General features: G+C 28.9%; 1 protein-coding gene across 1 annotated transcript in view; it reads left to right on the forward strand.

Moving 5' to 3' along the window:
- LOC129962685 (glucose dehydrogenase [FAD, quinone]-like) overlaps window positions 1–12,888 on the forward strand; it is a 32,530-nt gene extending 19,642 nt beyond the window's left edge. Inside the window, exons 8-12 of the mRNA XM_056076598.1 lie at window positions 1,373–1,523; window positions 4,437–4,582; window positions 6,976–7,153; window positions 9,873–10,095; window positions 12,606–12,888. Coding sequence (XP_055932573.1) covers window positions 1,373–1,523; window positions 4,437–4,582; window positions 6,976–7,153; window positions 9,873–10,095; window positions 12,606–12,762 — 855 coding nt within the window. The 3' untranslated portion in view covers window positions 12,763–12,888. The remainder of the gene's footprint in view (window positions 1–1,372; window positions 1,524–4,436; window positions 4,583–6,975; window positions 7,154–9,872; window positions 10,096–12,605) is intronic.
- The last annotated feature ends 597 nt before the right edge of the window (window positions 12,889–13,485 follow it).

Consider the following 13,485-nt stretch of genomic DNA (forward strand, 5'->3'; position numbering starts at 1 on the left):
AAATCGAAGTCTTTCCAAAGTAGATGTTCACTGAACAGTCCAAAAGGTTGAATAACAAATGAACTCTCTTTACTCTGCACAAACGCACAAACACACAAACAACAAAGTATCACTTATGCACACAAAAAATGGCATTTGTAATAAAAAAGCAGAACATAAGCAACAAAGCATGAGTCAGGGAGAACTCCACAAGAGAGAGACTCCGTTCGAATATTCACCCATATCAATCATCTGCCTATTCTTTACCCATCAAATTCTATTAAATTCCAACTCTCTATTTTATGTACTACCTTCAACTGGCTCACCAAATTATTCTTCAAAATTGTATTGATACTTCAAATCGAAGTCTTTCCAAAGTAGATGTTCACTGAACAGTCCAAAAGGTTGAATAACAAATGAACTCTCTTTACTCTGCACAAAAGCACAAACACACAAACAACAAAGCATCACTTATGCACACAAAAAATGGCATTTGTAATAAAAACGCAGAACATAAGCAACAAAGCATGAGTCAGGGAGAACTCCACAAGAGAGAGACTCCGTTCGAATATTCACCCATATCAATCATCTCCTATTCTGTCCTGATTGCTCGCTTCAACTGAACTCAGTTGACGACACATGACTTAATAAAGACTAGTTACTTGTCACATCTTACGGTTTTTTATAGTTTTTGTGACAGAAAAAAGAAGATTCTAGAAAGATCGCTATAATTGGAATCCTATTCGAACTGCCGCTAAGGTTCTTGCTGTTTCTAGCATCTTTGAATTTGTCGTTAAACATAAGCAACAAAGCATGAGTCAGGGAGAACTCCACAAGAGAGAGACTCCGTTCGAATATTCACCCATACCCAAAAGCTCCGAATGATCTCCAAATTTATTTCCAAGGCTGGAAGTTATTTATTCAACATTTATTCAGCATGTTTCAAAGCTGTCTGTAAACAATCTTTCTTACTGTAGAACGAATTGCACTGGGAGGCAACATTACAAATTCGTGGCATTATCTATCTAACTCCGAATAATATTATTCATAACATTATTCTTTGTATCGAATTCCTTCGCATTATTGATGAAGAGAAATGGTTGGCATCAGTGTTGATATTTTTCTTGCGATTTCCATTTTTTTAACATAATTTTAACGCAACACAAAATTTACTTTAAATAGCCACCCCCTAAATATGAAGAAAATCTATTGCACTAAATATCTTACAACAACTAGGTACTGATTTAATATATAGTAAATAGAAGCAATAGAGAATACATTATTTTCTTTAAAAAATACAGTTTAAAAAATGACGTTTCACTGCATTTTTGCATTTCGAAATGACATCAATTACCTTTTCGAAACCCATTCATAAATTTTGAAATTTTTGCAGATTCCCGTCGTTGCAGACTTACCTGTGGGAAACAATTTTCAGGATCACAGTGCTACAATACATCCTTACCTGCTGGATCCTTCTTACCAAACGGCTGAGCAAAAACTCACTAATCTCGTATATATTGAGGAATACTTAACTAACAGAACAGGTATTTCTTTTTATTTTATTCTTGTACCCTAAAATTACCTAGCTTAGACTCTAGAATTCTTATGCTAGTTGAGATAATAATTGACAGCATCCAGAGGAGCATGTAAGTAACAGAATATGTATTTATTTTAATAATTTTATAATTATAATTACTTAAGCATCTTGTCAACACCTCACTGATCGCCAATATCTTGAGGAATGCTTAACTAACAGAACAGATATATATACATATATATTATTTTAGCCTTGTAACCTAAAACTACCTACCTTGGGCCCTAAAATTCTTATGACAGTTGAATACTAATTTCCAGAATCCTAAAGAATGTATAAGTAACAGAACATGTACTTATTTTATTGGTTTTATAAACATAACTAATATTAACTACTTACATAACTTATCAAGAACTCACTGATGTCCGATATCGTGAGGAATACTTAACTAACAGAACAGGGATGTTTTAACTTTATACTCTAAAATTACCTATCTTGGACCCCAAAATTCTTATTCTAGTCGAAGAAGAAAATATAAGCAACAGAAAAGGTATTTTTTGAATGATTTTATCGTTTTACTAGACTCGTAACTACTTACGCCATTTATCAAAACTCATTGGCTCCTGTTATCTTGAGGAATACATATGTAATAAAGCATGAATTTGCTTTTTAAAACTTATATCCTTACATTCATGTCAAATATTCACACCAGTTTTGAAATTTTTTAAAAAACCTTGCAATATTTTACTGTTTTTTAAAAGGTGCGTTTGAAAAAGTAGAATAGAATTTTACACACATTTATTGAATTTGTTTTGTTACATATTGGTAAAAATAGAAATTTAAGCTTGTCATCATGTGTTAGAATTTTCCAATTTTGTACTCTATTTTTTTTTTAATATGTTAAGTATTTTACTAATTTCAGAACTAAATTATGAGTTAATTCGAAAGTTGTCTTAAATTTTGCTTCAATGCAAAATTCTTGTAAATTCATATCATTGAATTTGATAATAAAATATTTTAAAACTGAAATATTTTTATAATAAAGAATTGTTTATCAAAAATAGATGTAAAAATTCAGAAAAGGGATAGAAAGATAACATGAAAATATAAAAAATAAACTGATTTCAATTTATAAATAAAAGAGTATTTTAAAACTCTACTTACTTATTTTAAACTTCTACTGTCATAAATTCGCAATTTGTTCACGGTTCCATATAAGAAAGCTTTTCGAGATCGTATGCGCTGTTCAAGCATAATTTTTTTCCTCTTATAAGGGATTCAAATATATCTTATTTGTGTCCATCAATATTTTTAACTCCTTATAAACATTTTCTCCCCATCTCCAATCCCTCCATTCTAGATCTTGGGCATAACTGTAAACTCGATAAATAGTTATATTTTGTGTGTGTTTCAAACATGAGAGCTATATGTTCGTTGTATAATAAAGAAAACCGTGTTATTTATTAGCCTCAACAGTAGTTAACGAAAGATCCTTGTAGTGTCAATTTTCAGCATTAATCTTTAGGATATGATTAATACACATGTACCGGATAACTAAAAATGAATTTATAAGATTTTTTTGATCGATGACACAGAATTTCTATTGTAATTATTGAATCACGCACCAAATCTCATATATTTAAGGCATTAAGTTTTTGAACTCCCGCCCTCATATGTATATGAAAGTACAAACGGACAGACAGTTAACCCCTTATAGAATTTTGCTAGAATATTACACTTTAGGTACAAAATTTGTGTTCCAAATGTTATCCATCTAGTTCCTTAAGTATGTAGTTATCTTGCTCACCAGTATTTTGAACATATTTTCAGGGGATGGATGCCGTTAAAAGTTTGATAAAAATCTGAACATTTTTGTAAAGACCTTAAACCAAATTTCATCCGCCTAGAGCCTGGCGTTTTTGGGTTATATATTCACAAATAGGTAGATAGATAAAGCCATCAAAACATAGAGAAATAATTATAATATCAAAATTGTTTAGTAAAAAATGTGATAATAAATGCCGAAATTCATCAAAATCTCAAAATTGTATGTAATGGCTTAATTTATATGTCCTTTAGTTTAGGTTTAAAATCACCTTTTAAATTATGCAGCAATTATATGATGCGCGCGTATTTAATATCAACCCAACGTGTTGTCGATTTTGATGAGTATAAATGTTGAAATAAAATAACAGATATTTAATATTTTTTAAAATATAAAATAATAATTTTTATAAACATGTTTTTAAGAATTCTTTGAAATTAGAGAAAAAATTATATCTAGCTAGCGGATCTCTAGTTGGATTTTCTAATGATTATAATGCTTTGTCTTTCCACACTTCGTATTTGATAAAGTAACCATTTGGTAGTCCTAAAAAAATTTTTTTTATTTTGAAATAAAATAAAAAAAATTTAGGTACCTTATTATGCTAAATAATTAATGAGAGAAAATGTTATTATTTTGATCAATTTATAATCAAGTATTCTTAGAAAATTTTGAAAAATATTCCTTAGTAGGCATATTATTTTAAATTTTGAAATAGAATAAAAATGTTTTAGATACACTAATCTGCTAGATAATTGATGAGGGAAAATGCTACAATCTTGGTGAATTTTTAATTAAATACTCATTGAAAATTTTGAAAAATCTTCCATGATTAGCACCTACTATGTCAGAAAAAACAATGTGCTAAATTTAGTAACTTGATGCCAAAGTCTTGCACCGCAAAGCGATCCGAATAACTTTCCATAATATATGTTGCAATTTGAGTATAATATATTATAAATATTGTTACACTAAATCGCCAAGCTTCATACTTTAAAAAATAAAAGACACCCGATTCTTTTATAAAATTTTTATAAATGATTTGTACACAGATAAATTTTTAATAGATATGATTTCAAATGACCGAATTTTCTCTAGGTCCCTTGTCTTCTATCCAGTTTTATTCAAGTATAGCGTTCTTACCCACAGTCAATGATGATCCATCCGAGGATTTGCCAAGTCAGCAGCTTATAATATCGGAATTCTCTTTCTCTAACAAGGGGCAGTTAAACCTAGATCCAGAAGTAAATAGTTAATTACCCGTTCACAAAAATAATGGATATTTTAAATGAATATAAAAAAACTAAAAAAATGAAGCATTTTTTATTAAATATATATATTTTATTAAGTATAAAATATTATGTATTTCATTATATATATATATATATATATATATATATATATATATATATATATATATATATATATATATATATATATATATATATATATATCTGACATCTGATATATCTTATAAAATGAAGTCTCCTGAAAGCGTCTGTAGGTTAGAAAAAAAAAACCTTGTGAAATACTTATTGGAGATATACAACTTATATTGGAGATATTTGCACCATTTAATAGAACATTAACTGGGGAAGGTTTTCGTTTACTGAAGTCATATCAAAACAAAAAAGTTTTATAATTGCGAATTCAATTATTTTACTTGCGCAATTATTCTATTTTACTTTATTCAATTATTAAGACTTACGCATACGTAAAACAGCAGTATCTGTGCTTTGCACTTACCTGCGCATGCGCGAAAACCTCAAACTGCGCATGTTCAAATAGTAAAAGCTGTGGAATGCATATGCTATGCATTTCTTTCTTTACGTCTCATTTTAAACAGCGATTCAAAATTCATTATACCCAAAAAAAGAAATTTCAAACTTGGCAGGAGCACATCAAATGCCAAAACGCCTCGTTTGTTGAGCAATAATGAAAATGTAAAGGAAATAAACATTCAGTTAGTTAATATCAGAGAAAGAATGTTCACACTTAGTCTTCTGTTGAGAGAAGTAACCGACTCGCTATAAATTGCACTGCAATTGGATTACAGAGAATAATGAATCTCATGAGGAGCAACGTGATGACCCTCCAGTACAGTTTACAAAGAAATATTACGAAGGAAGGTGAATTTTATTTTCATATGAGATTATACAGAGTTGATAAACCGGTGTGGAACAGTAGGTACAGTGATTTATTTGTATATTTTTAATTTTAAAACAGTTTAAATATTGTATATTTGTAGTGAATTGTTTTGTCTATGAATATATCATATTTTTACCTTTTTAAAGGTCTAAATATCTCTTAATGTGTGCTATAAAGATTGTTTTGTTGTATGTTTGATAATTTCTAAATATATTTTTATGTTTGCTTGATGTTGTGTGACATGCCCATGTTATATCGGCTGGAGGGTGGACTTAAGCTTAAAGCTAATTTTTCCTCTTAGATGTTATGCCACTGGTAACGCTGTGAGGATACTGCTAGTATGAAATAAAATTATTCTAGTCATTTAAAGCATTTTTTTTCTAATTCAATTATACGTCTATCACTAACAGTTCAGAAATTAGCTATTGGGTAACTGTATCAATGGATCTGTATATGTTATCATAAAAGAACGGAATAAGAATATGTCAATATTCTTCTGTGAATGTCGACAAATTCGACTCCAAACAGATAATATAAATTCGGACTTACACCTTAGAATGTCGATATTTCTCAGATACCGGTCTTTTAAATAGCATATACAGAATGTTGCCGAATTCGACCGACAAATTCAGAGGTATGATAGAAGGTGTCATTTAGAGATAAAGAAAAATTTATGAAGAGTATGACATTGTGTAGAACAAAAAGAACCAATAATGAGTAAAAAACATTTGTTTTATATAAAGCAGGATTACAATACAGAAAAACCATCACAGTTCAATGTCGCAAAGAAAACGAGAAATTTTAAAAGTAAATTGCTGCCAAGTTAAGAAGAGTATTGCTTAGTTTACACGTTATTGCTTAGTCAAATCAAAGATCAAAGACCACAAGTGTCCCTTCTCCGCGCATTCGTCTGATTACTGTGTCTTTGCTATTTTATACCAACTAAATATGTCTTGCTACTCATTGTTCTATGGTATTTTTTCATTCTCTTAATACCTATTATCACGTCTTTGATTCTATCTGTAGAATGCGGTAATACCTTATGAATGTCATCATATACGTTTGCTTATGCATCATATACGTTCCATTATCTGAGCGATTATTCAAAAAAAACATGGAAGAACATGGAAACCCGTTCAAACGTATAAGAATAGCCAGTCAATCATCATACCCGTTCATCCCAAGTAACAATGAATTTCTTTTCATCAGAGCATTAAAGTTCTTTTAATAATTAAAAAACAGGCACCCGATTTTTTGATTATTTTATGTGAACAAATATTTGTGCTACGTAACCGTCCTTAGAGGTCTGTGGGTTCTAAAATTGCACAACAATGCATTCCCGGAACAGAAAAGTGATTGGAACAGAAAATCAGCAAAGTAGTAATGATAAATAATTAATTTTATAATTACAGATTTAATAACAAACTCAGATGTATGTGTAATTTTTTTTTCAAATTCGGAACATTTTCCTTATTGATTTCATCCATAGGTTTATGAGAAATACTTTACGCCATACGAGGGTCAACCAACATTCATATGTATCTCCACTGCTATCCGACCTAGAAGTCGTGGTACTGTTCGATTGAATTCAACTAACCCTTATGACATGCCTCTCATTGACCCCAACTATCTCGCAGATCCCAAAGATGTCGAAGATATTGCTGACGGTAAGAAACAACTTTTCTTTAATCGGATCGACTTAAAACGATTGTTTAATGATATAAGAGAAAATGAAACGCATTTCGTAGAAATCAAATCCTCACATGTGTATATTGTTGATGTATATCAAAAAATTTATAAAAGGCGAAGAAATTTTCTTTATCAATATTTGGATATTTATTTAGTTACTCTGTTTGTTTTTAATTATTTTTAAATGATAAAGAAAAAAATTGCTACTTTTTTCTATGGAGTTCATTAATAAATTATTAAAAAAAGTCCTTCACATTCTGTTTGTTAATTTTATTTTATTTATTTGTTTCCTTCGTCTTTAAAATCATTTATCAAATAGTAGCCATTTTTGGTTGCCAACTGGTTCTCCGAAATTACTGCGTAGTGATATTTCAATCAAAATGATTATTCGTATCTTGGTCTTGTTGGTTCCTGCAGCAAAGTATTTGTATTTTGTATTTGAAATTTAAGTATTTTTGAATATTTTGCATTTTATATTTCAAATTTAAGTATTTTTGTATATTTTAGTATTTTGCATTTGAAATTTAATATTTTTGTTTTTCATATTAGAAATTTAAATATTTTTGAATATTTTTGTATTTTGTATTTCAATTTTGGTATTTTTGAATATATTTGTATTTTATATTTGGAATATTTCCGTTTTTATATCATAAATTTAAGTATTTTTAAATATTGTTTTTTTTTATTTGAAATTTAAGTATTTTTGAATATTTTTGTTTCTTATATTAGAAATGTAAGTATTTTTGAATATTTTAGTTTCTTATATTAGAAATGTAAGTATTTTTGAATATTTTAGTATTATCTGAAACTTAAGTATATTTAAAATTTTTTGTATTTTGCATTTGAAATTTAATATTTATTTTTTGTAGGGTTATAAAATAATATCACCTCGTAATATTTTATATTTTATAGCTGTTGTGTTCAATGTGGAAAGCAACTCACTATGCAATTTTCTCTGTCTGTCATTTCACATGCAATTTCACCTTTATCATGAATAAGAAAAAAATATATAAGCTTCAATTAACCTAATTATTTTTGTTAATGGATCTATATATTCGCATAAAAAATTAAAAAAACAAGTAATATAAAATAATTTAAGTCAATTCCTATTTTCGCAAGAATTGAACTAACATTCTTCACCTTCAGGTAAAAAATACTGAAATCCTTGCATTTTACCGATTGAGCTACTACCTGTTGATTTCAATTTTCATTACAAACTGCAAAAACTCTATTTAAAGTATTAAAAATTAATTAAATTTAATAATTAATGAATTAATATTTGAAAAAACTGTATTAACATCAAAAGTCATCCACTACAAATTTTTAAAAAAAATGTATTTGAACTTGAAGAAATTATTAACGGTTGAAAATTTGAACAAAATATATAACTATACATAGGGCGAGTGTAAATTAATATTAGGCATAGAATAAACTTATAATTGCTTAATTTTGAAGTTAATTCTTATAGGTAATTACTATAAAATTTTAAAAGAATAAAAAAAAAAATTATAAATCTTCCTGTAAAATGAAGGTTATTCAATATGCTAAGAAGACCATATCTCCGTTATCCAAGAATGAAGGTGATAACATTGTACATACTTTGAATTTTTATTACAATTATAAACTATTTTTGGCTACAAATATTATCTAAAATACTTTTTTTTAAATTAGAGATAAAATTAAATTGGCAATAAAATATTGTCACCGAAAAGATTTTTTCTTAAATTTTCAAATGATATAAAAATCCATTTTTGCTCTTTTTTATATTCTAAAGTTATCAAAAATAAAAGCTAATATTCAATTTAATCTTTATTAAATCAAATTTTTTATTAAAATAAAAAAAATAGTTCCAATATACACATTCTCACCTTTTAAAGTATGCTTCTAACAAATTTTGAAGCTCCTGATACAGTATTCTTCCTTTCTTATTTCTTACACTGCATGCTCATATTCTATTATGCTATTATAACAGATAATGTGATCGATTCGTAAATGCTTTAAAAAGGAAACAAGAAAATTTTAATTCATGTTTATTTCATAAATAAATATGCTGCACCTCAAATAGGCTTTCAGAAAAGAAATGCAGTTCTCAATTAATTAATCATTATTAAAGTTGAAAACTAAAATCTTATAAATATGAAGGTATGAAAAAAATATAAAAGAATCAAGAAAATGGCAATTATTAGCATTTCTTTATTTTTTATTTTATTTTTTTTTTTTTGCTATTTTCTTTAAACTTAAAAAATAGCATCTCTAGGCCTCAGATAATAGTTAAAAGATAAAGCACTTAATAATAGAGTTTCATAAAATTTGTTGATAGTTTAGTTAGTTTGAATGAATCCCGCTTTAAAGTAACATGAGGTAACATTTAAAGTAAGAATTTTGGCACTGATCTCAAAATTTTGAACCACGTGAGATAACGAGGAGGGGACGCCTTATTAGGAATTCACTCCGCATCACATTAAAGTGGTAATGCTTAAAGACTTAGGGAGAAAAACACCACATGAGGACTTAACGTGAACACATTAAGGACCTGATGTGACTAACCCGAAAGACTATATGCTCTAGACCCACTTGCACACGATTTCTAGTCCTGAAGTTCCAGACCTTACCGAAGTCACCACAGCTTCAAAATTTCTCCATAAGATATTGTTGTGTTTTAAGTAGAAGGTAAAGAAGTATTTAATTTCACAATAGGTTTGAAGGATTGCCACATAATAGCGACTAGCGAACCTATGAAAAGACTAGGAGCCAAGCCATTCGACACCAAATTTCCTGGATGTGAACAATTTCCACAGAATGAGTACAGCTACTTTAAATGCTTAGCGAAGTCTTTAAATTTTGCATTCCCCCACGGTGTCGGAACCTCTAAAATGGGAGATCCAAATGATCCCACAACAGTTGTGGATCCTCAGTTAAGGTGAGTTATCTTTTTTTTTTTTTTTTTTTTTACTCTATCGGGATTCTATTCTGAGAATTAAGTGAACATTATCATTATCATTTCTTTACATTATCTTTCTAACATATTATGCAACCAGTTTTGCCTCTGAAATCTGATCTAAAATTATATAAAAAAATAATGATTTTTTTCTTATTAAATAATGCAATATAAAACTAAGCCCATTGCTTGTCAGAAAGAAAGTTGCTTGGTGTTAATCTCTATAAAAATATAAGTGCTAACAGAAATTGCGCTTATTACTTATTTATGACTGCCAACAATCGGATGTAAATAATTGCTATACGAACATTGCAGACTACATCATTGTATAGTTGAACTTATTCAAAGCCTTACTAATTAATGAAGCTCCAAAATATAAATGGAAATGCTCTGGAGGGAGCTTGCCCTGTCACCAAAAGCCCAATTTGATCAGAAGAAAGAAAATGTTAAAAAAATATTAAGAGTAAAAAAAAAGTTTAATCCAGCACAAAAATTAACTTAACCGCCATCAGATAGGTAATCGCTGTGACTCGCTTAGGAAACAGTTGAGTGTATCTACTAAAATTATTTCCTAAAAATGATCTTTGCGTAATCTTAAATCACAAATATTACGTTTTTAAAGTTATCAATTTCATCTAAGTATAATATTTTTCTCTATACTTAACCTTTTCGCATACAATGTCGAATCTGATTCGAGCATCGAATACTGAATGTTAAATCTACCATAATGTGAAGTTTTAAGTAATTTTAAGAGCAAAATAGAACTTTAAAACGCTTATATCTCATGTCTTTACATTATTATAGGAAATAAAATAATAATAAATGTCCCAAATAGGATGTATCTAATTAGAAAGTCAAATATATTCGTAGATCAAGGAGTTCATACAATTTTAAATGTAATGCATGATATGTAACTATGATAAATTGATAAATTACATTTAAATTTTATTAGCTTTTGCAATGCAATCGAGTGATTTTGCCGATGTTAAATTAAGATTTGAAAAATTACTTTCTTTGAGCATTAACTCCGAAATAGAATTTGCGCTTTTATTTCGTAGTATAGGTACTGACTTTTAAATTTGCACCCACAGTAATTAGCAACACATTGATTGAATAAAATTCATTTTTTTTCTCTCGTATCAAATAACAAAGTGATTTTTAATGCATTCCATATTTATGATTTAATACCCTAAAAAGTTAATAATCCGAACAAGAGCACATGCAAGTAAAGAGAAAAGAACACAACAGTAGGTAATAACAGGAGAAAGAGCTGATTTAACAAACAACAAGTTATCAGGTCATGACCTTCAGACAAACTGATTCAGTTCAGATTAGAAATAGAAACATATTTATTGATACGCTGGGAAATACAAAAGTTGTTCAAAAATCTGCGAAAGAATTATCCGTCAGAACAAACAATGAGAAGGAACTCACGGTGGAAATTGCAAGGGGGAAAAATGGAAAATGGTGAAGTTTAGCCCAGTTATATGTTAGGCGCATCTCTTCACTTCTTTTCCTATCGGAAAATATTCCCTTTCGCAGCCCCAACATACACAATCAAGACCTTGTCGCCATCAATTATAATTGATTTGAGTCATGAATCTCCATTTCGTTCATTCTATCCTTCTTTTGAAGATATCCAAAAGAGGGATCTCTCTGTCCTTCTGTTGAAGATATCTAAAAGAAGGATAGAGTAGCCCTATCCATTTTATAAAGGAGATACAAAATAAAATGGAAAGGAGTTTCTAAATAACAAATCTGGCCAAACCCTGGGATAAACGAATGAAACATTATACTTCCAATTGGGAAAATTCTTTAAATGAAGTAAGGTATTATGTTTTGCGCTGCTGGTCAATATAAATGAACTGCCGAAACAATTATGAAATATGAATTTTTAATACATTCCCCAGTTTCATTAGCCGCACTTAATTAAAAATTCAGACGCACTAGTATTTTCAATAACAAAAAAAATAGCTCCACTCGTTTGCGACTAAACCTGACCGAAACATGAAGAAAAGATGGATTCCTGGTTTGAACTTTATTACATTAAAAATTCTATAGTATAAGTTAATCCATTTCCAGTGACATCGAAGTTAAACCGTTCTCCTATTGGTGTGATGGTGAGGTTCGGAAATTTAAAAGCTGAGTATATATCATTCAGCTTTTATGATTTTTGTTTTTATGATAATTATGAGATTTGTTTTTATGATAATTATGAGATTTGTTTTTAAGATTACTTTCGATGTAACTATCGTTTTAAATTATCTTAATAATAAATCCTTAATCTTAAAATAAATGTTTGTAACTCATTTTCTTGAAATGGACTTCTAAAAAGACAGGATTCTCTTTTCGAATCTTCCTACTAAGAAACAAAATCTCCCTCACTAGACCACTATGACCAAGCTGATAATTCAAACTGATTTTTAAACCACGTTTGCAAAAAATCATTCTTTTCTACATTTTAATACATATAAACATTCTTTTTCTTTTAGGGTTAAAGGAGTTAAAGGATTGAGAGTGGTGGATGCGTCCGTCATGCCCATCGTACCAAACGCAAATCCTTACGTTACAGTTGTTATGATTGCTGAAAAGGCTGCAGATATGATCAAAGAAACAATAGATTGTCCAACCTGCTCAGTGGATTTTTAAATCTCGTAATTTTGAATGACTTGATGTCTTTCAGGCAGACAATCAATGACAATGAATTTACAACTCTTTTTAAATATGTTAATTTATTCAATGTTATTTAAATAAAGGATTGTAGTTTATTTTCTTTGATAAGTGTTTGTGTTAACTAAATTGTTTCAATTTCTCTAACTACGAAGCAAATAATTGTGTATTTTGTCATTTTTATACAACTGCATTTCTTTTATTACCTCTTCTGTATATTCCTAACAGAGTCATTTGTGCTGCCATCTATGTCTAAGTTATTGAACTATAAGGTGATAGTTTCATTTAGGGAAAATAGAGGGCAGCATGATATTTTATCTGATGTATTTTAAAATTTTTGGCAGTTTGTTAACTAATTAACAGGCTAACAACGCCGGGAAATATTAACACAGTAGGGCACATTTTTCATGTTTCAATTAAGAATTATTTTACTATTTGATTTTAATTATTTATACCCAAGATAATCTAACCACCGCTTCTGACGGAATCCTGCAGTTATGCATTTTATTACTTTGGGTTGTGATAATTTTACTTATTTAAACTATATTTGCATACAAATAAAATTTAAAACTGCAAAAAATATCCGGTTCTCTTCAGGTAATAAATGGCGACAAAATTAGCATTATTTAATGACCTGTACAGTGGTTATTCAATTCTAAGTACTAGAAAATGTTTTTAAAATAATATCTCGATAAAAATTGC

Source organism: Argiope bruennichi, chromosome 3 (genome assembly GCF_947563725.1).
Source record: "Argiope bruennichi chromosome 3, qqArgBrue1.1, whole genome shotgun sequence".
Taxonomy (NCBI): Eukaryota; Metazoa; Arthropoda; class Arachnida; order Araneae; family Araneidae; genus Argiope; species Argiope bruennichi.